General features: G+C 38.0%; 1 protein-coding gene across 3 annotated transcripts in view; it reads left to right on the forward strand.

Annotated features, from left to right (window-relative positions):
- Positions 1-26,997, forward strand: part of REC114 (REC114 meiotic recombination protein) — a 183,774-nt gene that overhangs the window by 91,250 nt on the left and 65,527 nt on the right. For 2 of the 3 annotated variants that reach the window (XM_070468807.1, XM_020893535.2), the window contains one exon: positions 7,567-7,656. The exons of the other annotated variant lie outside the window; for it this stretch is intronic. In XM_070468807.1, coding sequence (XP_070324908.1) covers positions 7,567-7,656 — 90 coding nt within the window. The remainder of the gene's footprint in view (positions 1-7,566; positions 7,657-26,997) is intronic. 3 annotated transcript variants of the gene reach the window in all.

Here is a 26,997-nt window from a genome sequence, read left to right on the forward strand (position 1 = left end):
TGAAATGTCTAAACCATTTACATTTAATGTGGTCATTGAGAGGGTTAGGTGTAAGTAGTCTTGGTATTTTCTTTGTCTTTGTCCCACCTGTTCTTCCTTTTATATTCTTATTATTTCGGATTCATTAAATATTGTTTTTAGTCCCTTATATCCATCTTCTTTTAAAGAAGATACATAGATAAATAAGTAAATTTATTTTACTTATTTGGTAAGTAAAAAAACAGAATTGGTAAGAATTGGTGTGATTGGGCATAGTTGTGGAAAAGAATTGGACCCATTCTGTTGACCAGTGCCAGCTGCAGGCATTGCAGTTTTCAGTGTATCTCATCAGTTTGCTGAGCATACCTCTCAGACGTTATGGCTTCGCCAGTATTCAAAATTCAGTCTGTAGTAGGTCAGACCGGCAGCAGACCACCACATGGTGACCACAGTCTTTTTGGTGCAAGTTTGGCTGTGGGAAATACTTTGGAACTTCTTCTTAGTCCAGCCACTGAGCTGGTTTTCGTATAAAATCTACTTTTCGTCGCGCATTACAATCCAATTGAGAAATGATTCATTGTTATTGTGTAGAATAAGAGAAGATGACACTTCAAAACGATGATTATTTTGATTTTCAGTGAGCTCACGAGGCACCCACTTACCAAGCTTTATCGCCTTTCCAGTTTGCTTCAAATGTCTAATGACTGGAGAATGGTTGACGTTGAGTTCTTCAACAACTTCTTGTGTAGTTGTAAGAGGATCAGCTTCTGTGATTCTCTCAGTTGGTCACTGTCAACTTCTGATGGCTGGCCACTACACTCCTGATCTTCAAGGCTCTCATCTTTGCATAACTTCTTGAACCACCACTGCACTGTACATTCTTTAGCAGTTCCTGAGCCAAATGCTTTGTTGATGTTGTAAGTTGTCCCCACTGCTTTATGACCAATTTTGAGCACAAATAAGAAAATCGGTTGAATTTACTTTTTGTCTAACATCATTTCCTTAGTTTTAAAATAAATATAAAATGAACAGTAAGTAATAACTCTTTAGCAAAAAACATAGTGATAAATGTGCATTAAAATGATGTATAATATAATCACATTTAAGAATGTATTGCAGTATCAAATGGTAAAGTTCAACTGTGCAAAACTGCAATTACTTTTGCACCAACCTAATACCTGATTTGGATAATGGGGCAGAGAGTTGCTGGCAGTTTTCAGTAGGATGGTCCGGAAAGGTGTTACTTGGAAATATGATATTTAAGCAAAGGCCTGAAAAAGATCAAGGAATGAGTCATGTGGATCTAGGAGGAGACAATTTCGGATAGAACAGCAATTGTAAAATCCCTGAGCTTTATAATCATGAATGTGCCTAGCAGGTTCAAGGAGCAGCAAAGAGGCCAGTGCAGCCAGGGCAGCATGGCCAAAGGGACAATGAGAGCAGAGAGGTCATGGAGGGTAGATTGTGGAGCACCTTGCGTGAGTCTCTGAAAGAGATGGAAAGCTGCTGTTGGGTTTTGAGCTAGAAATGACATGACCTGACTTAGGTTTTAAAAGGATCACTCTGGAAGATGGTACTTTAGGACATTAGTCCGCCATCTTCTTGGATCCCTGGCTTGCTGAATAAAGTCTCTATTCCTTGCCATAAAAAGGACCACTCTGGCTACTGTAATGAGAATAAAATGTGTTGGAAAGGGAGAGAAAGAATAGAAACTGGAAAGCCAGTTAGGAGGTTATTATAATAATCCAGCTAGAGATGATGCTAACTCAGACCAGACTTGTGAGAAGTGGTTAGACTCTGCATATTTTGAAGGACTTGTTCTTGGATGTGGGTATGCAAAAAGTAGAGGATTCAAGAATGATTCCAAAAAAAAAAAGAATGATCCCACAGTTTGACCTAACAAAATGGAAGTATAGAATTATATTCTGAGGTAGGAGGTGGGAAAATTGTGGGAGTCAGAAACCTCCAGCAGTCTGGTCCATGGTAGATGTCTTGTGCATGCAGCCCTGCAGCCCCCGTTTTGGCTCTAAAGAGTGGGCCTTGGACCTGGAACACTTAACTTAGCAAGAGATAGAGTCCTCACAGCCTGTGCTTCTGTGTTCTGCTGAAGCATCATATGGCACCTGGCCAGCTGCATTGCTGTATCTGTCCCCTGGGGGGAGAAGGAGGAGTCGTTTTGCTACAGCCCTGAGGGGTGAGTACCGGCCAGCTGCCCTCCATGGCCGCCTAGAGGGATTTTCTGGCCATGGGGGAACCAGCCTCCAGTACTAAGCTTGATCAAGTACTGTTTCCTCCACTGCTTGACTGTTGTTTTCCATGGTGACTCCAGTACCACGATACAGTGAGCAGAAGTGTTTGGACTTCTACTTCTGGTGACAGGCAACAGATGCCACTTGCTTGACAGTTTGTGAATATTGAATGAATGGGAAGATTTGGATGTCAAGTTAGGGGCTGCTAATTTTGAGGTGATGGACTGTTAAGTAGAGATGTTGAGTGGCCAATTAGGTGTAAAAGTTTGGGGATTTCCCTGGTGATCCAGTGGTTAAGACTCTGTAATTCCTATGCTTGAGGAGCTAAGATCCTACATGCCACGTGGCGCAGCCAAATAAAAAAGATGTAAAAGTTTGAAGGTCAGGGGAGAAAATATGATAAAATTATTTGGAAAGAATTGCCATCTCCATAAATGAGCATTTCTGTCTAACAAGAAATGTATATAAAAATATTCTAAACAGCATTATTTGCAGTAGATTTACACTAGAAAACAATATTCATCAACAGAAGACATAGAAGAATTCTCTATGATTCCATTCATATAAATAAAACTAAACCATGGTGTTAGAAGTCAGGATAAATATTATCTTAGGGGAAGGAGGGAGCAGGTAGTGATTGGGAGATGCACTAGAGTAATTTCTAGATGTTTGTGTTAGTTGCTCAGTCATGTCTGACTCTTTGCAATCCCATGGAGTGTAGCCTGCAAAGCTCCTCCTTCCATGGGATTTTCCAGGCAAGAATATTGAAGTGGGTTGCCATTTCCTGCTCCAGGGGATCTTCGCCACCCAAGGATTGAACCTGAATCTCCTGCATTGCAGGCAGACTCTTCATTGTCTGAGCCACCATCTCAGTAGTGATTGTGTGTTTGCTTTATCGTCCCTCAGTGAACTGTTCATTTAAGTGTTGAGCACCTTTTGGGACATATGTTATAGTTATTTAAAAAAAAATGTCTAACTGTCATGTTAGAATATTGCCTCCCAAAGAATTTGTTTCAGGCTCCAGTTTCAATAGCTGTGCTTGATTGCTAGCTATCCTTGCCCTTTTAAGTGTTCATGAAAATTACAAGGTAGTCTGTTTAAAACTATGATGGAAAAGCATTGTATAAATAATTGAACTCCTAATATTGGGAAAGAGGCTGAATAACAACCACTGAGGGAAATAGTGCAGGGCTTAGCATACCTCCTTTGACATCCAGAATGTTACTCGATTTTTAAATTTGGAATTTAAAGTGAATTAGAGAAAAGTCTTAATTTTCCCCCTCAGTCTTTCCCATCAAGAAGTTTCCATAAGACTCTTACCCTTACCCATCAGAGAGCAGACAGAATGAAAATCACAATCATAGAAAACTAACCAAACTGATCACATGGATCACAGCCTTGTCTAATTCAATGAAACTATGAGCCATACCTGGTAGGGCCACCCAAGATGGACGGGTCATGGTGGAGAGTTCTGACAAAATGTGGTCGCCTGGAGAAGGGAATGGCAAACCACTTCAGTATTCTCCTTGAGAACCCCATGAACAGCATGAAAAGGCAAAAAGCTAGGACACTGAAAGATGAACTCCCCAGGTTGCTAGGTGCCCAGTATACTACTGTAGATCGGTGGAGAAATAACTCCAGAAAGAATGAAGAGATGGAGCCAAAGCAAAAACTACACCCAGTTGTGGGTGTGACTGGTGATGGAAATAAAGTCTGATGCTGTAAAGAGCAATATTGCATAGGAACCTGGAATGTTAGGTCCATGAATCAAGGCAGATTGGAAGTGGTCAAGCAGGAGATGGCAAGAGTGAACATCGACTTTTTAGGCATCAGTGAACTAAAATGGACTGGAATGGATGAATTTGACTCAGATGACCATTATATCTACTACTGTGGGCAGGAATACCTTAGAAGAAATGGAGTAGCCATCATAGTAAGCAGAGAGCCCGAAATGCACTACTTGGATGCAGTCTCAAAAACGACAGATGATCTCTGTTCATTTCCAAGGCAAACCATTCAATATCACAGTAATCCAAGTCTATACCCCAACCAGTAATGCTGAAGAAGTTGAAGTTGAATGGTTCTATGAAGACCTACAAGACCTTCTAGAAATAACACCCCAAAAGATGTCATTTTCATTTTGGGGGACTGGAATGCAAAAGTAGGAAGTCAAGAGATACCTGGAGTAATGGGCAGATTTGGCCCTGGAATACAAAAGAAGCAGGGCAAAGGCTAACAGAGGTTTGCCAAGAGAAGAATGCACTGGTCAAACACCCTCTTCCAGCAACATAAGAGAAGACTCTACACATGGACACCACCAGATGGTCAATACAGAAATCAGATTGATTATATTCTTTGCAGCCAAAGATGGGGAAGCTCTATACAGTTAGCAAAAACAAGGCCGGGAGCTGACTGTGTCTCAGATCATGAACTCCTGATTGCAAAATTCAGACTTAAATTGAAGAAAGTAGGGAAAACCACTGGATCATTCAGGCATGACCTAAATCAAATCCCTTATGATTATACCATGGAAGTGACAAATAGATTCAAAGGATTAGTTCTGATAGACAGAGTGCCTGAAGAACTATGGACAGAGGTCCGTGATATTGTACAGGAGGCAGTGATGAAGACCATCCCCAAGAAAAAGAAATGCAAAAAGGCAAAATGGTTATCTGAGGAGGCCTTGCAAATAGCTATGAAAAGAAGAGAAGCAAAAGGCAAAGGAGAAAAGGAAAGATATACCCATTTGAGTGCAGAGTTCCAAAGAATAGCAAGGAGAGATAAGAAAGCCTTCCTCAGTGATCAAAGTGAAGAAATAGAGGAAAAAATAGAATGGGAAAGATTGGAGAGCTCTTCATGAAAATTAGAGATACCAAGGGAACATTTCATGCAAAGATGGGCTCAATAAAGGACAGAAATGGTATGGACTTAACAGAAGCAGATGCTATTAAGAAGAGGTGGCAAGAATACAAAGAAGAACTATACAAAAAATATCTTCATGACCCAGATAATCACGATGGCATGATCACTCACCTAGAGCCAGACATCCTGGAATGCGAAGTCAAGTGGGCCTTAAGAAGCATCACTGTGAACAAAGCTAGTGGAGATGATGGAATTCCAGTTGAGCTATTTCATATCCTAAAAGATGATGCTGTGAAAGTGCTGCACTCAATATGCAAGCAAATTTGGAAAACTCAGCAATGGCCACAGGACTGGAAAAGTTCAGTTTTCATTCCAATCCCAAAGAAAGGCAATCCCAAAGAATGTTCAAACTACTGCACAGTTGCCCTCATCTCACACGCTAGCAAGTAATGTTCAAAATTCTCCAAGCCAGGCTTCAGTAGTACATGAACTGTGAACTTCCACATGTTCAAGCTGGATTTAGAAAAGGCAAAGGAACCAGAGATCAAATTGCCAACATCCACTGGATCATAGAAAAAGCAGGAGAGTTCCAGAAAAACATCTACTTCTGCTTTTTTGACTATGCCAAAGCCTTTGACTGTGTGGATCACAACAAACTATGGGAAATTCTTGAAGAGGTGGGAATACCAGACCACCTGATCTGCCTCCTGAGAAATCTGTATACGGATTAAGAAGCAACAGTTAGAACTGGATTTGGAGCAACAGACTGGTTCCAAATCAGGAAAGGAGCACATCAAGGCTGTATATTGTCACCCTGCTCATTTAACTTATATGCAGTGTACATCATGCAAAATGCCAGGCTGGATGAAGTACAAGCTGGAATCAAGATTGCCAGGAGAAACAGCAACAACCTCATATATACAGATGACACCACCCTTATGGCAGAAAGCAAAGAAGAACTAAAGAGCCTCTTGATGAAAGTGAAAGAAGAGAGTGAAAAGATTGGCTTAAAACTCAACATATAGAAAGTGAAGATCATGGCTCCAGTCCCATCACTGCATGGCAAATAGATGAGGAAACAGTGGAAACAGTGACAGACTTTATTTTTGGGGGCTCCAAAATCACTGCATATGGTGACTGCAGCCATGAAATTAAAAGACACTTGCTTCTTGAAAGGAAAGCTATGACCAACCTAGACAACATATTAAAAAGCAGAGATATTACTTTGCCAACAGAGGTCTGTCTAGTCAGAGCTGTGGTTTTTCCAGTAGTCATGTATGGATGTGAGAGTTGGACTATAAAGAAAGCTGATGGTGAAGAACTGATGTTTTTGAACTGTGGTGTTGGAGAAGACTCTTTTGAGTTCCTTGGACTGCAAGGAGATCCAACCAGTCTATCCTAAAGGAAATCAGTCCTGAATATTCATTGTAAGGACTGATGCTGAAGTTGAAACTCCAGTACTTTGGCCACTGATGTGAAGAACTGACTCACTAGAAAAGACCCTGATGCTGGAAAAGATTGAAGGCAGGAGAAGAAGGGGACGACAGAGGATGAGATGATTGGATGGCATCACTGACTCAATGGACATGAGTTTGAGTAAGCTCCGCGAGTTGGTGATGGACAGGGAAGCCTGGTGTGCTGCAGTCCATGGGGTCGCAAAGAATTGGACATAACTGAGCAACTGAACTGAGAGAAAAGTCAGTAGGAAATCTTGAGTATCTATGAGTTATTTTGCTTTAATTGTCTCAACTTTCTACCACAACTGTAGAATATATCTAGCAATATAAAATATAATGAGAGTAAATGCATGGTCTCATGTTTAGGTTCAGATGAAGAAAGTGAAAGTGTGATTTACCAACATAGATGATGAAGTTTCAGGATGTTTTGTTGATAGGATCACTCTTCAGTGGGATTACCCCTCCCAAGATTAATGTGAAATAGTAGGCTTCATTATGCAAGTAATGGGAGATGATGAAATCGCACCAAGAGTATTATGGTCAGTTTGGGGTACCCTGTTTTTAAGAGTGACATTACAAATTAAATCTCATCTCAAGAAAACCACCAGATTTTGAGGGGTTATGAAAATGGAGTATATGGCTGAAAAAACAGACAACAACTTGTATTCTGACAACAACTTGTAAAGTATTATTCCCATGTTACAGAAAGGAAATTCAGGCTCAAAAATAATGATTTATTAAAATGTAACTCAAAAGTGGTTGTCTCAGGCACCATTTCTCTCAATTCCTGATTTAATATTGTTGTTTCAAAATATTGGTTTTAGCTATTTTTTAAAAAGCTTGGTTATTAACCCCTGTACGAGGAGAAACTTGAAACTATAGGGGAATGATTACACATTAAATGAGGTTGAAAGGGAACATTTAGATTGGAAGATCAATGTGAGAAGATAGTTTGGTTTTAACTATCAGAACTAACTGACAGAAACATCTTAAATACATTTTTCTCTTTCTTTTTCAAGGTTTTTGACTCCAGTGAAGAATCTGGGCATCTTGTTCTCACCATAGTTATATCGGGGCATTTCTTCATTTCCCAAGGACAGACACTGTTGGTAGGTTTTATGCATATAATATGCATATATTTCTTTGTAAGCTTAACATTAATTTTGTATCCTTAAGGTTCTTCAGTCTCATTGAAATTTATCAGCTTCAACAAATTAAGCATTTATTGAATGTTCTATAACAGAAATAAAAAGACATAGTATTTCCTGCCATTAAAGGGATTTTAGGGTTTTCTTGGGAGCCAAAGTGGATCAAAGGGTTAAGATTAATCAGTATTATAAAGGATTCTTCATTGGGGAGATTGGGTTGAAGACAGTTTAGACTTACAGAGAAATGGATGGAGAGTTTTCTAGATAAAGAACACGTGCAGAGGAATTGTTGTTTAGTAACCGACTTGTTCTCAGTTGGTTATTGTCAACTTCTGATGGCCTGCTGCTATGCTTCTCATCTTCAAGGCTCTTACCTCCTTTACAGAACTTCTTGAACCACCAGTGCATCAGGCTAAATGCGTCGTTGATGTTTCAAGTTGTCTCTGCTGCTTTACAACCCATTTTGAACTCAAATAATTTGCTCGAATTTGCTTTTTGTCTTACATCAGTTCTATAGTCTAAAATAAATAAAAAAAAACACAAATAATAAGTCACTGAAAAATGAAAGTGAAAGTTGCTCAGTCATGTCTGACTCTGCGACACCATGCACTGTAGCCCACCAGACTCCTCTGTCCAGGGAATTCTCCAGGCAAGAATACTTGCCTGGTAGCTCAGACAGTAAGGAATCTGCCTACAATGCAGGAGACCCAGGTTCAATCCCTTGATCAGGAAGATCCCCTGAAGAAGGGAAAGGCCACCCAGGCCAGCATTCTTGTCTGGAGAATTCACTGGACAGAGGAGCCTGGCAGGCTACAGTCTATGGAGTTGCAAAGAGTCAGACATGACCAAGTGACTAACACTTTCACTTCCACTTCAGTAAGTCATTAGCAAAAAACTTGAAGCAAGAAATGCACATTAAAATGAGGTATAACATAACCACATTTACTTAAGAATGTATTCCAATATCAAATGGCAAAGTTCAGCAGTGCAAAACTGCAGTTACTTTTGCACCAACCTAATAATTCCCTGTGCTATACAATAAATGTTTGTGCTTTATCTGTTTTATATATTGTAGTTTTATCTGCTAATCCCTAACTCCTAATTTATCCTCTCATCTTTCCCATTTGGTAACCATGAGTTTGTTTTCTATGTCTGTGAGTCTGTTTTGTAAGTAAGTTCGTTTATATCATATTTTAGATTCAACATGTAAGTGATTTATGATATTTGATTTATTTCACTTAGTATAATAATCTCTAGATTCATCCATGTTACTGCAAATGGCATAATTTCATTCTTATGGCTGAGTAATATTCTGTTATGTCTTGGCTGCTATGAACATAGGGGTGCAAGTACCCTTTAGTAGAATTGCTAGATCATATGGTAGTTCTATATTTTAGTTTTCTGAGGAACCTCCATACTGTTTTCCTTAATAGTTGCACCAACTTACATTCCCACCAACAGTGTAGGAGGATTCCCTTTACTCCATACTCTCTCTCGCATTTGTTATTTGTTGACTTTTTAATGATGGCCATTCTGACTAGTGTGAAGTGATACCTCACTGTAGTTTTGCTTTGGCATTTCTCTAATAAGTAGTGATGCTGAGCATCTTTTTCACGTGTCTGGCTATCTGTCTGTCTTCTTTGGAGAAATGTCTGTTTTTAAATTGGGTCGTTTGGTTTTTTGTTGTTGTTGAGTTATATTATCTGTTGGTAGATTTTGGAGATTAAGCCCTTGTTGGTTGCATCATTTGAAAATATTTTCTCCCACTCCATAGGTTGTATTTTCATTTTTTAATGCTTTGATTCAGTCCCATTTGTTTATTTTTATTGCCTTAGGAGACTGACCTAAGAAAACATTGCTACGATTTATGTCAGAGAATATTTTGCCTGTGCTCTCTTCTAGGAGTTTTATGGTGTCATATCTGATGTTTAAGTCTTTTAATGGCCTTTGTTTTAAAGTCTGTTTTGTCTGATGTGAATATTGCTACCACTGCTTTCCTGTCATTTCCGTTTGTGTGAAATGTATCTTTTTCTATTTCCTCACTTTCAGTTTATGGGTTTCCCTCACCCTAAAATGGGTCTCTAATAGGCAACATATTGTAGGCTCTTATTTTATATCCAGCCTGCCACTCTGTATCTTTTATTGGAGCACTTAGTTCACTGAAATTTAAAGTAATCATTGATAGATATGTATTTATTAACATTTAAAATATTGTTTTCCAAAAGCTCTAATTTTATAAAAATGCATAACATTAAAAATGTTTTTTATTCTGAATACACATAAACACAGATATACTGTAGAAAACTTATGGAATAAAGAAATATATAAAGGAGAAATAAAAATCTCCTTGTTTGAAAGTTTATTTTTTTAAAATTGAAGCACACTTGATTTACAGTATCATGTTAGTTTCAGGTATATGACAAAGTGATTCAGTTATATATATATTTTTCAGATTATCTTCCCATTACAGGTTATTACAAGATACTGAATATAGATCCCTGTGCTATACAGTAAATCCTTGTTGCTTTTCTGTTTTAAATATGGTAGTGTGTATATGCTAATCTCGTACTCCTAATTTATTCTTCTCTCCCCCTTCACCTTTCGTAACCAAAAGTTTGTTTTCTATGTCTGTTAGTCTGTGTCTGTTTTGTGAATAAATTCACTTAATTGTCTTTCTCTGTCTGACTTAGTTCACTTGGTATGATAACTTTTACATCTATTCATGTTGCTTCAAATGGAAAAAATTCATTCTATGTATGGGCCAAGTAATATCCATTGGGCGTACCAGATCTTTATCCATTCATGTGTCAATGGACATTTAGGTTGCTTTCATGTCTTGGCTGTTGTAAATAGTGTTGCTATGACCATTGGTGTACATACATCTTTTCAAATTAAAGTTTTCATCTTTTCTGGATATATGCCCAGGAGTGTGATTGCTGGATCATATGATAACTATTTTTAATTTTTTAAGGAATCTCTATATTGTTTTCCATAGTGGCTGTACCACTTTACATTCTCACCAACCGTGCAGGAGTGTTCCCTTTTCTGCACATCCTCTACAGTATTTACTATTTGTAGATTGAAAGTTTATATTTGAATTGGTATTTAGAAAGAAAGTGAGTGAAGAAACAAGATAGTTATTAATTTCCAGTCAAAGAAATTGTACAAGAAGAGAAATGTAAGAGAAGGCTATTACATCAATTAGCTGTGATTGGTATCTATATTGACATAATAAATTTGTATAGATATTTACTGACTACATAGGCATAATATATTCATTTAGCAAATGTTTATTGAGCAATTTCTGTATGCTGGGCATTGTTCTAGGTGCTAGGGATACAGCAGTGAACAGCAAAAACAAAAATCCCTGTCATGATGGAGTGTCATTGTTCTAGTGGGGACAAGCAGTAATAAATAGATCAAATATATTTAAAAGATATGAATTTTTACTGAATCTCTTACACGTTCTGTTATGGCAGCATCCCACAGTTGTATACTGTGACAGTTCATCCCTCCACTCTAGTGGAAGATGGCTTTATCTTTGAATGTGAGATGACCTGCAAAGGCATCTTTGTGTTCTTTGTTACTTTTAAAATTGTAGCACTACTTGGACAGTTGTGCTTTATCTGCCACTATTAGGGCTTGTATCAGTTGCCAAGAGACAAGATTTCTTGTTTAACTTCGAAAGTAGGATATTCCAGATGATGAAATAAATGATGGATGTCGAGCACAAACTAATTCTCCTTGTCAGTATCATGGATCTTTGCCGAATGGTGACATTAATGCCGTTTGACTTCTTCAGACATAGCATCCCATCCTGTTCTTATCTCTGTTCCATTCTTTTGCACCAATAGTATTTGTTTTACAAACTTTGTATCATACAGGGAATGATTTTTGCACAACAATAACAAGACCAAGTTTATAAAATTCTAAGACATCACTGTTGAGATGTCTGCGGTTTGGTACATGTTGCACATACATGTATAACTTGGTTAATATTTTTAAAAATCTTCTTTAAACACTTTTTAAAAAGATACCTTCATTAAGTTATAATTTACATAAAATAAAATTCACTAAGTTTGAGTGTTCAGTTTGATGTGTTTTGATAAGTATATATATTTGTATAACTACCACACAATCATGATATAGGACATTTCAGTTCATACAGAAAGTTTCCTTGTGCGTCTTTGTAATTCGTTCTCTCTGCCCACCATTGGCATCTAGCAAAACCACTGATCTGCTTTCTGTCACCAGAGATTTGCCTTTTCTAGAATTTCATATAAATAAAACCATACAATATATAGTCATTTTGTGTCCAGCTTCTTCCACTTAGTGTAATACTTTTGAGAGTCATCCATATCGTTCATTCTTTTCATTACTGAATAGTATTCTGTTATGTGGATAAGCCTAATTTGTTTATCCATTTAATTTTTGATAGACATTGCGTTGTTTCAATTTTTTTACTATTATGAATGATGCTGGTATAAACATTTGCATATAGCCTTTTTTTTTCCATTTTTCTTTAGTAAATTCCCAAGAGAGGAACTGTTGCTGGATCATATGGTACATCTGTGTTTAACTTTATGAGAAACTGCAAAGCTGTTTTTCAGAGTTGCATTCCTACAAGCACTGTATGAGGGTTCTGGCTATTCCATGTCCTCACTGACACTTGGTATTGTCAAGTTAAACTATTTAACTGTTCTTGTACGTATGTAGTGGTATCTCATGGTGGTTTTAATTTTAATTTCCTTAAAGGCTAATGATATTGACCATCTTTTTGTGTGTATTTACCATTTGTGTATTTTATTGAAGTGTCTTGTTTCTTATTACCATGTTTAATTGAACTGTTTGTCTTTTCATATCTGAATTATAAGTTCTTATTTGTTCCTTTTTTTTGCATTTCTTTTTTAAAATTTTATATTGGAGATAGTTGATTAACAATGTTGTGTTAGTTTCAGGGGTACAGCAAAGTTATTCAGTTATACATATATGTCATCTATTCTTTTTTCAGATTCTTTTCCCATTTTAGGTTGTTATACAATATTGAGCAGCGTCCCCTGTGCTATACAGTAGGTCCTTGTTGGTTATCTATTCTAAATGTAGTGGTGAGGACATGCCAATTCCAAGCTCCCAATCTGCCTCTCCCTGCCACAGTTCTCCCCTGGTAACCATAAGTTTTTCCCAAGTCTGTGAGTATGTTTATGTTTTGTAAGCAAATTCACATGTATCATTTTTTTTACATTCTGCATGTAAGTGGTATCATATGGTATTTGTCTATCTCTGTCTGACTTCATTTAGTATGATTATCTCCAGGTCTACCATCTATGTTGCTGCAAATAGTGTGATTTCTTCTTTCAGTGGCTGATTTTCATTCTTTTATTCCATTGTGCATACGTACCACATCCTCTTTATCTGTCAGTGGACATATGGGTTGCTTCCATGTCTTGGCTATTTGTAATCAGTGCTGCAGTGAATATTATGGTGCATGTATCCTTTCAAACCATGTTCTCTGGATATATGTTCAGGAGTGCGACTGCTAGATCATTTGGTAGCTCTATTTTTAGTTTCCCAAGGAACCTCCATACTGCTCTCCATAGTGGCTATACCAATTTGTGTTCTCACCAACAGTGTCAGAGGGTCCCCTTTTCTCCCTACCCTCTCCAGTATTTATTGTTTGTAGATTTTTTGACAATAGCAATTCTGACTGGTGTGAGGTGATATCTTATGGTAGTTTTGATTTGCATTTCTCAGTTCTTATTCTGATTATAGCTGTTTTATCAGAAGTGGGTTCTGCAAATATTTCATCCAGTCTGTGGCTTACCTTTTCATTTCTTAAGTGTCTTTTGATGAGCCAAAGCCTAAAATTTTAATGAAGTCCTGTTTTTTTTTCTTTGTGTGCTATGTAAGAAATTTCCATCTACTCTGAGATTGTGATGATATTTTTCTATGTTTTCTTCTGGAAATTTTATGATTTTAGCCCTTACATTTAGACCTATAGTCCATTATGATTTTTGGTAACATTTCATAACATTAATGTTTATTATTATTTTGTATAGTATCCTTTATTCTCTTCAATTAAAGCAATATGGTATTGAAAACATTACTGTTATGGAACATAATCATGGATCTTAGGGAACCTACTTCTGGAACCTTTGAATTAATTTTTAATATATAGTGAGGGATAAGGGTCTGGGTTAATTTTTTCACGCACATATATCGCAGTTGTCCCAGCATCATTTATTGCAAAGTCTGTTTGTCATTGAAATTACCTTGGCACCTTTTTTAAAAATCAGTTTGCTGTGTATGTGTGGCTCTATTTCTGCACTTTCTTTTCTCTTCTGTTGTTGACCTAAATGTCTATTCTTACTCCAATAACTTTAGCTTTGTTGTAATTTTTGAAATTGGTAGTGTAATTCCTCCATGTTCTTTCTCTAAGCTGTTCTGTTACTTGCATTTCAGTTTAAATTTTAGAATCAGCCTGCCTGCAAAAAAGCCTGCTGGGTTTTTGATTGGAATTCCTTTGAATCTATAAATCATCTTGGGGAGAATTGACATCTTAATAGAGTCTTCTGACCCATGAACATATTATAACTCTCCATTAATTTATATCTTTTATTTATTCCATTTATTCATAAACTCTCTCAGCAGTGAATTTGCAGTCTTCACAATAGGTCTTACACATATTTAGTTAAATTTGTCCACAAATACTTTATAGTTAGGTTAAAATAGAATTTTAAAAATCTCAATGTCTAATAATTTGTTGCTAATGAGTAAAAATATATTTGAATTTTTTCATGTTGACCTTATATCCTGTGATCTTGCTGAATTCATTTATTCTTCAGCTTTTTTTGTAGATGTTTTGTAGTTTTTTCTACATAGGTGATCTGTTGCCTGAATAGACAGTTTTACATTCCTCCTTTCAGTCTACATACTCTGCCCACCTCCCTGCTGTTTCCCCCCCGCCCCCCGCCCCGAGATTGCACTGACTGGGATATCCTTTATGATGTTGAATAGAAATAGTGAGAGTTGACACCCTTGTCTTGTTCCTGGTCTTGGGAGAAAAGCATTCAGTCTTCACCAGTAAGTGTTAGCTCTAGGGTTTTTATCAATAACACTTTATGAGATTGGGGAAGTTACCTTCTATTTTAGGTTGCTGAGAGTTTTCAGTCATGAATAGGAGTTGAATTTTGTTGAATGATGTTTCTTTATCTATTGAGAAGTTTTTTTCCTTTTTTAGTTCTGTTGATGTTAACAACTTTAAAAATATTTAGCTCTCACAGATCAATGTTTATTATAGAAATTTTATTTTTAGATTATGTGTATGTGTGTGATAAAATAAAAACACACATTTAAAAAATCTTTTTGGAAAAGATCCTGATGCTGAGAAATATTGAAAGCAAAAGGAGAAGAGGGCAGCAGAGGATGAGATGGTTAAATTGCATTACCAACTCAATGGACATGAATTGTAGCAAACTCTGGGAGATAGTGAAACACAGGGAAGCCTGGTGTGCTGCAGTCTGTGGAGGGGGGTCACAAAGAGTCAGACACAACTTAGCAACTGAACCACAACATTTAAAAAACATTTTGCCCCTAAATCAAAGGATAGTTTTGTCAGTTTATGCAGCGTAGTCAGTATTTTCTGGATTCCACAAGAACCAACACATAAAAGAGGAAACATTTTTAGATTATAGCACGTTTCAGTTGCAATTTTGTGTTGGTATTACATTTACATGCCCTCTCCCTTCATACTAATCTGGATTGTGATATATTTTTAGCATTTTTCCCATAAAAGGTAGGGACAGGATAGCCATGGAAAGTTTTAGCCACTTCCATTTTAGTATGAGAATCTAATTATTGGCATGGATTAAGATGTGCTGTATTTATACTATCAAATTTTGTAGAAGCTGAACAACCACCCCCCCCCAATCCCGAGAAAGTACAAAGTCACTTTTTTCAGAAAGATTAATTGCTCAGGCTCGGTAACAGCTCCCTCTGTGATGTTATTTTATCAAAATCCAAACAGCCTCTGGGCTCTCTGCTTGGACCTGGGCAGCTATTTAGATTTGATTTCCCTTAATCTTCATAGTTCTTTGCCACCTCCTGTGAGGTCCATGGGAACTTAATGCTTCAGATTAAACTGTAGCTTGGTACAGTACTACCATAGTTTTCCATTTTGCCTGTTAAATTAGCACCTGCATCCATGTAAGAACATTATTGCCAAAAGGCTCCGTGCAGAACCACCACTAGGCCATTCTGTTGTTATTTATTTCAGAGGGTTGCTACAACCAAAGGGCTGGGAGACCTTGGCTCCATCTTTAGGCTACCCCTTTCCAGTCTGGGATTTTGAACAGATTCTCTCTTACATACTGTGGGCTTTTAAACTTGTCTTTAATCCTGATAAAATACACACATATGAAACTTAACATCCTCACCATCTTTAAGTGTGCATGAAGTACTCTCCGTTCTGTGCAGTCATCACCTATGTCTGTCTCCAGCGTTCATCTCGAAACGGTGAAGCTCCGCACTCATTAAGTAGCTCCTATCGCCCCTCCCAGCTGAGCCCCTGGCAGCAGCCAGTCTGCTTTCTGTCCCTGGATGTGGCTGCTCCAGCTCCCTCATGCAAGTAGGATCTACAGTGCTTGTCTTTTTGTGACCGGCTTATGTCACTGAGTACAGTGTCCTCAAGGTTCATTTAGTTAAAGTGTGTGTCAGATTTTCTTCTTTTTAAAGGCTGAATAATATTCCATTGCATGTATATACCACATGTTGTTTATCCATTCTTCTGTTGATGGACACTAGGTTTGTTTCTACCTTTTACCTATTGTGAGTAATGCTGCTATGAACATGGGTGTATAAATATTTCTTTGAGACTCTGATTTCAGTTCTTTTGAGTATATACCCAGAAGGGTTACTGGAACATAGGGTAATTCTATTTTTTGAGGAACTACCATACTTTTTTCCCACAGTGGCTACCCTATTTTACACTCCCGTCAACAGTGCACAAAGTTCCAGTATCTCTACATCCTCATTTGTGGTTGCTATTTTCTTGTTTTTTTTTTTTAAATTGTAGTATATAATTGACATATACCATTATTAGTTTCAGGCATACAGTGGTTCAATATTTGTGTGCATTGCAAAATGATCACCACAGTAATCTAGTTAACATCCAAACCTTCCATAGTTAACAAATTTTTTTTCTTATGATGAGAACTTTAAGATCTATTCTATTATAGCAACTTTCGAATATGCAGTATAGCACAGATCTTCTTTAATATGTGATTATGTCCTGATAAACCCATCATAAATTTAAAATATTAATTCAAAAATTGATTTAATCACCTGGCCTACTAAACATCATGGCTTAGCCTTGTTGTTGTTCAGTCACTCAGTCATGTCCAGCTCTTTGTGACCCATGGACTGCAGCATGCCAGGCTTCCCTGTCCTTCACCATCTCCTGGAGCTTGCTTAAACTCATGTCCATTGAGTCAGTGATACCATCCAACCATCTCTTCCTGTGTTGTCCCTTTCTCCTGCCTTCAGTCTTTCCCAGCATTGGTCTGACCCAGTGAGTTGGCTGTTCACATCAGGTGGCCAAAGTATTGGAGCTTCAGCATCAATCCTTCCAATAAATATTCAGGGTTTAGGATTCACTGGTTTGATCTCCTTGCTGTCCAAGGGACTCTCAACAGTCTTCTCAAACACCACAGTTCAAAAGCATCAACTATTTGGTGCTCGGCCTTCTTTATGGTGCTACTCTCACATCCATACACAACTACTGGAAAAACCAGAGTTTTGACTAGATGGACCTTTGTCCACTAAGTAATGTCTCTGCTTTTTATTATGCTGTCTAGGTTTGTCATAGTTTTTCTTCCAAGGAGTCATAGCTTTCTTCCAAGGAGCAAACATCTTTTAATTTCAGTAGCTTAGCCTCACCTATCTTAAATGTGCCTAGAACATTTACATTTGCCTACAGCTGGGGAAAATCATCTAACACAAAGCGTATTTTGTAAATTGTTGAATATCTCATGTAATTTATTGAAATATGCCCTGAAAGTGAAAAACAGAATGATTTTAAGTGTTTTGGTTGTTTATCCTCATGGTCAAGTAGTAATTGGGGGAGCTCAGCTTACTGTCGCTGCCAGGCATCACGAGAGAGCACTGTATAGCATATTGGTAGCACGGGGGGAAAGATTGAAATTCAAAGTACAGTTTTACTGGATTTATATTGCTTTTGTACCATCATAAAGTCAAATTGTTAAATTGAATCATCATAAGTTGGCAACTGTCTATATTATTAACTATTGTCACCTTGGCATACCTTTCATCCCCAGGACTTCGGTTCAGTTCAGTCGCTCAGTCGTGTCCGACTCTTTGCGACCCCATGGACTGCAGCATGCCAGGCCTCCCTGTCCATCACCAACTCCGGGAGTTTACTCAAACTCATATCCATTGAGTCAGTGATGCCATCCAACTATCTGATCCTCTTTCGTCCCCTTCTCCTGCCTTCAGTCTTTCCCAGCATCAGGGTCTTTTCAGATGAGTCAGCTCTTCACATCAGGTGGCCAAAGTATTAGAGTTTCAGCTTCAACATCAGTCAGCATCCCCAGGACTTACTTATTTTATAACTGGAAGTTTGTGTCTTTTGATCCCTTTCACAACCCTGGCAATTGCTAATTTAGTCTCTGTATCTATAAGCTTGTTCCTTTGTTTTTATTTTTAGATTCCCCATATAAGTAAGATCATACAGTATTTGTCTTGGTCTAAATTAATTCACTTAGCATGATGCCCTCAAGGTGCTTTCACGTTGTCAGATAACAAGATTTCATTTTTTAATGGACTGAATAATAGTCCATTGTATATGTAAACCACATCTTCTTTATTCATTCATTGATGGACATGAGGTGGTTTCCATATCTTGGCTGTTAAAAATAATGCTGCAGTGAACATGGGGTACATATATCTTCTTCAAGATAGAATTTTAATTTTCTTCAAAAAAGTACTCTGTGGGATTGCTGAAGCATATGCTTCTATTTTTAATTTTAAAATTCTGTTTTTAGATTTTTGAGGAAACTCCATAGTGTTTTCCTCATCAATTCACACTTCCACCAACAGTGCACAAAGGTTTCCTTTTCTCCACATCATTGCTTACACTTGTTATTTCTTGGCTTTTTCATTATAGACATTCTAACAGGTATGAGTTGATACCTCACTGTGGTTTTGATTTGCATTTTCCTAATGATTAGTATTGTTGGGCGTCATTTAATATACCTGTTGGCTATCTGTATGTCCTCTTGGGAAATATTTCTGTTCAGATCTCTGCTTATTTCTCAATGAGATTGTTTGGGGTTTTTTGCTATTGAGTTGTAGGAGTTCTTTATATGTTTGGGTATTAACCTTTATTAGATACATGATTTGCAGATATTTTCTCCTATTAGTATGTTACCTTTTCATTTTGTTGATGGTTTCCTTTGTTGTGAAGAAACTTTTTAGTTTGATGATGTAGCCGTACTTGTTTATTTTTACTTTTGTTGCTTTTGTTTTTGATGTCAGATTCAAAAAATTATCACCAAGACCTTTGTCAAGGAGCTTACTATAAATGTCTGTTTTCTTCTTAGAGTTTTATGGTATCAGGCCTTATATTCAAGTCTTTAATCCATTTTAAGTTATTTTTTGTTTATGGTGTAAAATAGTGGTCCAGTTTCATTCTTTTGCATGTGGCTGTCCAGTTTTCCCAACACCATTTATTAAAGGGTGTCCTTTCCCCATTGTGTATTATTGGCTCACTTATGGTAAAGTGAAAGTGAAGTTGTTCAGTCGTGTCCGACTCTTTGCGACCCCATGGACTGTAGCCCCCAGGCTCCTCGGTCCATGAGAGTTTCCAGGCGTGAATACTGGAGTGGGTTGCTATTTCCTTCTCCAGGGCGTGTGGTAGATTAGCTGATCATATATGCTGGGTTTGTTTCTGAGTTTACTATTCTGTTCCATTGATCTGTGTATCTTTTTTTATGCCAATATCATACTGTTTAATTATTATAGCTTTGTAATATAGTTCAAAATCAGGGTGCATGGTGCCTCTAGCTTTGACCTTCTTTCTCAAGATTGCTTTGGCTATTCAGGGTATTTTGTGGTTCCATTAAAATTTGGAGATTGTTTGTTCTGCTTATATAAAAAAATGCCACTAGAATTTTGATAGGGATTGCACTGAATGTGTAGATTGCTTTTTGTACTGTGGACATTATAACACTTTTGGTTCTTTCAATCCATGAGCATGGACTCTTTCCATTTATTTGTGCCTTCTTTTTCATTAATGTCTTACAGTTTTCAGTATACATGTCTTTCACCTCCTTGGTTAAATCTATTCCTAGGAATTTTATTCTTTTTGATGCAATTGTAAATGAGTTTTATAATTTCTTTTTCTGGTAGTTTATTATTAGCATATAGAAATGAGCAAATTTTTATATGCTGATTTTGTATCCTCCAGCTTTATTGGATTAATTTACTAGTTTTTTGGTGGAGTCTTGAGGGTTTTCCATACAATATCATGTCATCTGCAAACAGAGATAATTTTACTTCTTCCTTTCCAAGATGGATGCCTTTTTCTTTTTGTTGCCTAACTGATCAGGCTAGGACTTCCACTACAATAAGTCCCCTACATATGAGCCTTCAAGTTGTGAACTTCCAAAGATGCACATGTGTGTTCCATCAACATCAGGTATGAGTGAAATCACAGCTCGCCGCCCCCCTCCCCCGCCCCAGCTCCTAGTGCTGAGGATCCTTCAGCTCTGCCATCTCCCACCTTGTCTCATTCCTCCAGTCAGTAACTCTTCTTGCCTGTTCACGTGATGCCAGCCCCTCTGTGCCAGCTGTGGTACTGTACTGCTGTGCTTTTCAATGTACTATAAGATTAAAAAATTTTTCGTTTGTTTTTTTACATATTATTTCTGTGAAAAGTATTATAAACCTATTACAGTGCAATACTATATAGCTGATTGTGTTAGTTGGGTATCTAGGCTAACTTCGTTGAACTTACAAACAAATTGGACTTACAAAGGTACTCTCAGAACAGGATGTGTTCATAAGTAGGGGATTTACTATACTATGTTGAATAAAAGTGGCTATAGAGAGGGCACCCTTGTGTTGTTCCTAACCTTAGATGGGAAGTTTTCAGCTTTTATCATTGAGTATGATGTTAGCTGTGGGTTTGTCATATTTGCCCTTTATTACGTTGAAGAATATTCTTTCTATACCCACTTTGTTGAGAATTTTTTTTAAAGTCATAAATGGATGTCGAATTTTGTCAAATGCTTTTTCTGGATATATTGAGATTATCTGTTGATTTTTATCCTTCATTTTAATGTGGTGTATCACATTGCTTTGCAGATGTTGAACCATCCTTGCATCCCTAAAATAAATCCCTCTTGATCGTGATGTATGATCCTTTTAATGTATTATTGAATTAGGCTTGCTAACATTTTGTTGAGGATGTTTACATCTCCATATATCGGGGTTATTACCCTGTGATTTTCTTTTCTTGTGGCATCCTTGTCTGATTTTGGTAGCAGGATAATGCTAGCCTCATGAAACGAGTCTGCAAACGTTGCCTTTTTGATTTTTGGAAACTCTTCTTCTATTTTCTGGAAGAGTTTGGGAAGGTTTGATATTAATTCTTTAAATGTTTGATAGAATTCACCAGTGAAGCCATGTGATCCTGATGGATTGTTTTTTACTGATTTGATCTCACTAGTAGCTGATTTGTTCAGATTTTCTATTTCTTCATGACTCAGTATTGGTAGGTTGTCCAGTTTGTTGGCATATAATTGTTCATTACATTGTTCAAATGTAGTTCTTATGATCCTTTGTATTTCTTTGGTGTATTTGTATTCTGTATTTTGTATTCTATATTTTGTATAAATATTCTGTATTTCAGTTGTCTCTTCTTACATTTCTCATTTTCTTTGATTCCTCTTTTTCTTGTTGAGTGTTGAGTCCAGCTACAGGTTTGTTGATTTTGTGTGTCTTTTCAAAGAACCAGCTCTTAGTTTCATTGATATTTTTTCCTGTTGTCTTCTTAGTCTCTCCTTTTTCAGTTATTTTTAATAGTAGCCATTATAATGGGTGTAAGGTCATACCTCATTGCACTTCCTTAATAATTGGTGATATTGAATATCTTTTCATTTGCTAGCTTGCAATTTGTTTATCTTCTTGGGAGAAATGCTTATTCTGGTCTTTGCCTGTTTTCTGATTGGGTTTTTGTTATTGTTGAACTAACTGTGGGATTAAGTTCTTAAAACTATGATATGTCTCCAAACATACACACACACACACATACAGTTAAGCTGGTGAATGCAGGTGTTTTTTATTTTTGTTTTTTGCTAGGTTTCACATGATTTTCTTCTTCTTTCAGCTTGCATTAAGGGCAGGATGAGCCCTGTGAGCCGTTTTAAGGCTAGGGACATGGAGGTGTGGCTTTTCTCAGGCACGGGGTTCTGTACCGTGCTCAGGCAGCCGCCCTTAAGTATAAGATTGCTTTTGCCACCTGCCTCTTTGCTACCCTCTCAGTCCTGCTTGGCTCCTCCTGTCCAGGTGCTGGAGTTACTGATCATGGTGAACTTACCCTTCAGTGAGCTGCCATCTGTTTCCTTTCTCTCAAACCACTTTTTAAAGATGTGGACTTCATAACTTCTTTTGGAATAGTTCTCTAAGTTTAAAAACTTATTCTGGACTTTGCTGGTGGTCCAGTGGCACAGAATTTACCTGCCAATGGAGAGGACACAGGTTCGAGCCCTGGTCCAGGAAGATCCCAGGTGCCATGGGGCAGCTAGGCCCATGTGCCACAGCTGCTGAGGTCTGTGCTCCCTGTTGCCCATGCAGCAGGAGAAGCCACTCCAGTGAAAAGTCTGTGCCACAACCAGAGAGTAGTTTCCACTCACCACCACGAGAGAAGGCCCGTGTGCAGCACCAAAGAGCCAGCACAGCGAAACAGATAGATAACAAGTAAATAAAATTCTAAAAACCTATTCTGTTTATAAATCTACAAAGATCTGCCTTTTATCAGCACCTCCCTTCTCAACTCAGAAGTTGCAGAATCCAGAGTCTTAAGCTAAAGTTCTTAAAGATAGCCAAAGAGAAAGTCACTCAGTCGCGTCCAACTCTTTGTGAGCCCATGGACTATTCAGTCCATGGAATTCTCCAGGCCAGAATACTGGAGTGGGTCATCTTTCCCTTTTCCAGGGGGTCTTCCCAATCCAGGTATCGAATCCAGGTCTCCCACATTGCAGGCGGTTTCTTTACCAGCTGAGACACAAGGGAAGCCCAAGAATACTGGAGTGGGTAGCCTATCCCTTCTCCAAGGGATCTTCCTGACCAGGAAGTTGAACTGGGGTCTCCTGCATTGCAGGCTGATTCTTTACCAACTGAGCTATCAGGGAAGCAAAGAGAGCCAAATGGGGGAAATTATTCTCTAATATGTCAGCCTCTGTTTCCAGGCATTCCTTTTTATCTCAGTTGGTTCTGATCCAGCCCAAGTGTCTTCACCTAAGCAAAATTATGTCTGTAACAAGAAGTTAAATGGCCTTGAGACAATTTTAATTCTATTTTCTTGGGAAATACAGGTTGTCCTGGAAATGGGGTTCATAATTTTTGGTTTATCTTATTTTTCACATTCAGCTCAAATATTCTTCCCAAAGGAATATATTGTTTATCAGTGAAAATGTCATATTCCTATTTAAGTGAGCTCTGGAACTGTTAAACATTAGTTTTAACTCAGTTAATTTTATAAAATATTTGTCCAATCTCTTTAACAAGTGGTGCTGGGAAAACTGGTCAACCACTTGTAAAAGAATGAAACTAGAACACTTTCTAACACCATACACAAAAATAAACTCAAAATGAGTTAAAGATCTAAATGTAAGACCGAAACTTATAAAGTTCCTAGAGGAAAACATAGGCAAAACACTCTAACATAAATCACAATAGGAACCTCTATGACCCACCTCCCAGAGTAATGGAAATAAAAGCAAAAATAAACAAATGGGACCTAATTAAACTTGAAAGCTTTTGCACAACAAAGGAAACTATAAGCAAGGTGAAAAGACAGCCTTAAGAATGGGAGAAAATAATAGCAAACAGAGGAACTGACAATTAATTTCAAAAATATACAATCATCTCATGCAGCTCAATTCCAGAAAAATAAACGACCCAATAAAAAAATGGGCCAAAGAACTAAACAGACATTTCTCCAAAGAAGACATACAGATGGCTAACAAACACATGAAAAGATGCTCAACATCATTCATTAGCAGAGAAATGCAAATCAAAACCACAACAAGGTACCATTACACGCCAGTCAGGATGGCTGCTATTCAAAAGTCTACAAGCAATAAATGCTGGAGAGGGTGTGGAGAAAAGGGACCCCTCTTACACTGTTGGTGGGAATGCAAACTAGTACAGCCACTATGGAGAACAGTGTGGAGATTCCTTAAAAAAACTGGAAATAGAACTGCAATATGACCCAGCAATCCCACTCCTGGGCATACACAGCAAGGAAACCAGATCTGAAAGAGACACGTGCACCCCAGTGTTCATCGCAGCAATGTTTATAATAGCCAGGACATGGAAGCAACCTAGATGCCCATCAGCAGACGAATGGATAAGGAAGCTGTGCTACATAGACACCATGGAATATTACTCAGCCATTAAAAAGAATTCATTTGAATCAGTTCTAATGAGATGGATGAAACTGGAGCCCATTATACGGAGTGAAGTAAGCCAGAAAGATAAAGACCAATACAGTATACTAATGCATATATATGGAATTTAGAAAGATGGTAATGATAACCCTATATGCAAAACACAAAAGGAGACACAGATGTACAGAACAGACTTTTAGACTCTGTGGGAGAAGGCAAGGGTGGAATGTTTTGAGAGAACAGCATCGAAACATGTATATTATCAAGGATGAAACAGACCACCAGCCCAGGTTGGATGCATGAGACAAGTGCTCAGGCCTGGTGCACTGGGAAGACCCAGAGGGATCGGGTGGAGAGGGAGGTGGGAGGGAGGATCGGGATGGGGAATACATGTAAATCCATGGCTGTTCATGTCAATGTATGGCAAAAACCACTACAATATTGTAAAGTAATTAGCCTCCAACTAATAAAAATAAATGGAAAAAAAATAAATAAAGTGATGCACTCAATATGCCAGCAAATTTGGAAAATTCAGCAGTGGCCACATGACTGGAAAAGGTCAGTTTTCATTCCAATTCCAAAGAAAGGCAATGCCAAAGAATCTTTGAACTACCATACAACTGTTCTCATTTCACATGCTAGCAAGGTTAAGCTCAAAATCCTTCAAGTTAGGCTTCAGCAGTATGTGAACTGAGAACTTCTAGATGTACAAGCTGGGTTTCCAAGAGGCAGAGAAATTAAACTGCCAACATTCACTGGATCACGGAGAAAGCAAGAGTTCCAAATAAACATCTACCTCTGCTTCACTGACTGCGCTAAGGCCTTTGACTGTGTGGATCAAAACAAACAGTGGAAAATTTTTAAACAGACGGGAGTACTAGATAGACACCTTTCCGGTCTTCCTGAGAAACCTATACACAGGTCAAGAAACAACAGTTAGAACTGGACACGAAACAACTGATTGGTTGCAAATCAGGAAAGGAGTATGTCAAGGCTGTATAATGTCACCCTGCTTATTTAACTTATATGCAGAGTACACCATGTGAAATGCTGGGCTAGATGAATCACAAGCTGGAGTCAAGACTGCCGGGAGAAATATTAACAACCTCAGATATGGAGATGATATCTCTTTAATGGCAGAAAGTAAAGAGGAACTAAAGAGTCTTTTGGTAAGGGTGAAAGAGGAGAGTGAAAAAGCTGGCTTAAAATTCAACATTCAAAAAACTAAGATCATGGCATCTGGTCCCATCACTTCATGGCAAATATAAGGGGAAAAAATAGAAGGAGTGACAGGATTTATTTTCTTGGGCTCCAAAAATCACTGCAGATGGTGACTGCAGGCACGAAATTAAAAGACGCTTGCTCACTGAAAGGAAAGCTATGATGAACTTAGACAGGGTATTAAAATCAGGTAGAGAGGGAGGTGGGAGGGGGGATCGGGAGGGGAATACATGTAAATCCATGGCTGATTCATGTCAATGTATGACAAAAACCACTATAATATTGTAAAGTAATTAGCCTCCAACTAATAAAAATAAATGAAAAAGAAAAGAGTAGAGAAGTAGATGTGGTCTGGAAATAGCAAAGTGATGTCTCTGATTTTTTTTTTTTTCTAACAGAGGTCCATATAGTCAAAGCTATGGTTTTTCCAGTAGTCATGTATGGATGTGAGAACTGGACCATAAAGAAGGCTGAGTGCCAAAGAATTGATGCTTTCAAACTGTGGTGTTAAAGAAGACTCTTGAGAGTCCCTTGAACTGCAGGAAGATCAAATCAGTCAATCCTAAAGAAAATCAATCCTGAATATTCACTGGAAGGACTGTTGCTGAAGCTGAAGCTCCAATACTTTGGCCACCTGATGGTTAGATAGCATCACTGACTCAATGAACATGAATGTGAACAAAATCAAAGAGATAGTAGAGGCAGAGGAGTCTGGAATGCTATAGTCCATGGGGTTGCAAAGAGTTGATCATGACTTGTGACTGAACATCAACAACATGAATCCCAAGTATAAAAAGGCTATGGCTTAGGAAAAAAGAGGTTTTCTCAGAGCCTGGCAAAAACGGTGTCATCAGACAACAGGGTCAAGGAAAGCTCTGCTGAGATTCACTGTATCTACTGCTGCCATGAGTGGTCACCTTGCTTTTAGTAAGATTCTACTGCCTTTGCCAATTAATTAAGGAAATTAATGTAACTCCACTGTGTATGAATGTGCTTTCTCCCTCCATTCATCTGAAATACATCAGTTGGCATCAGAAGTGAGACTGGACTGGCACAGACATACCACCACCCTCATTAAAAGTTTGGAAGGAATATTGGGAAGACAAGTGAAGAAAATATGGGTGGAGACGAGAGATGAGAGCACTTATGTAAGTTTTTCCCTGGAGTAGTCACAGAGTGGAGTTCACAGACTGTTCTCTTTACCTCTGAAAAGTTGAGCCCAACGGATAACTGAAAAGAGGAAACACAAGATAGTCTGAGGCCTAATTCACCTGGCACCTCACCAAGGTGGGGAGGATGATCACAGATCCCCAAAGGAAGCTGAAAAGACAGGGCAGGTGGAGGAGATTCGATAGGGGACGCTTTCACATGTCTCTGGGATGGGTAGTCAGCA

Source organism: Odocoileus virginianus, chromosome 6 (assembly GCF_023699985.2).
Source record: "Odocoileus virginianus isolate 20LAN1187 ecotype Illinois chromosome 6, Ovbor_1.2, whole genome shotgun sequence".
NCBI classification, from domain to species: Eukaryota; Metazoa; Chordata; class Mammalia; order Artiodactyla; family Cervidae; genus Odocoileus; species Odocoileus virginianus.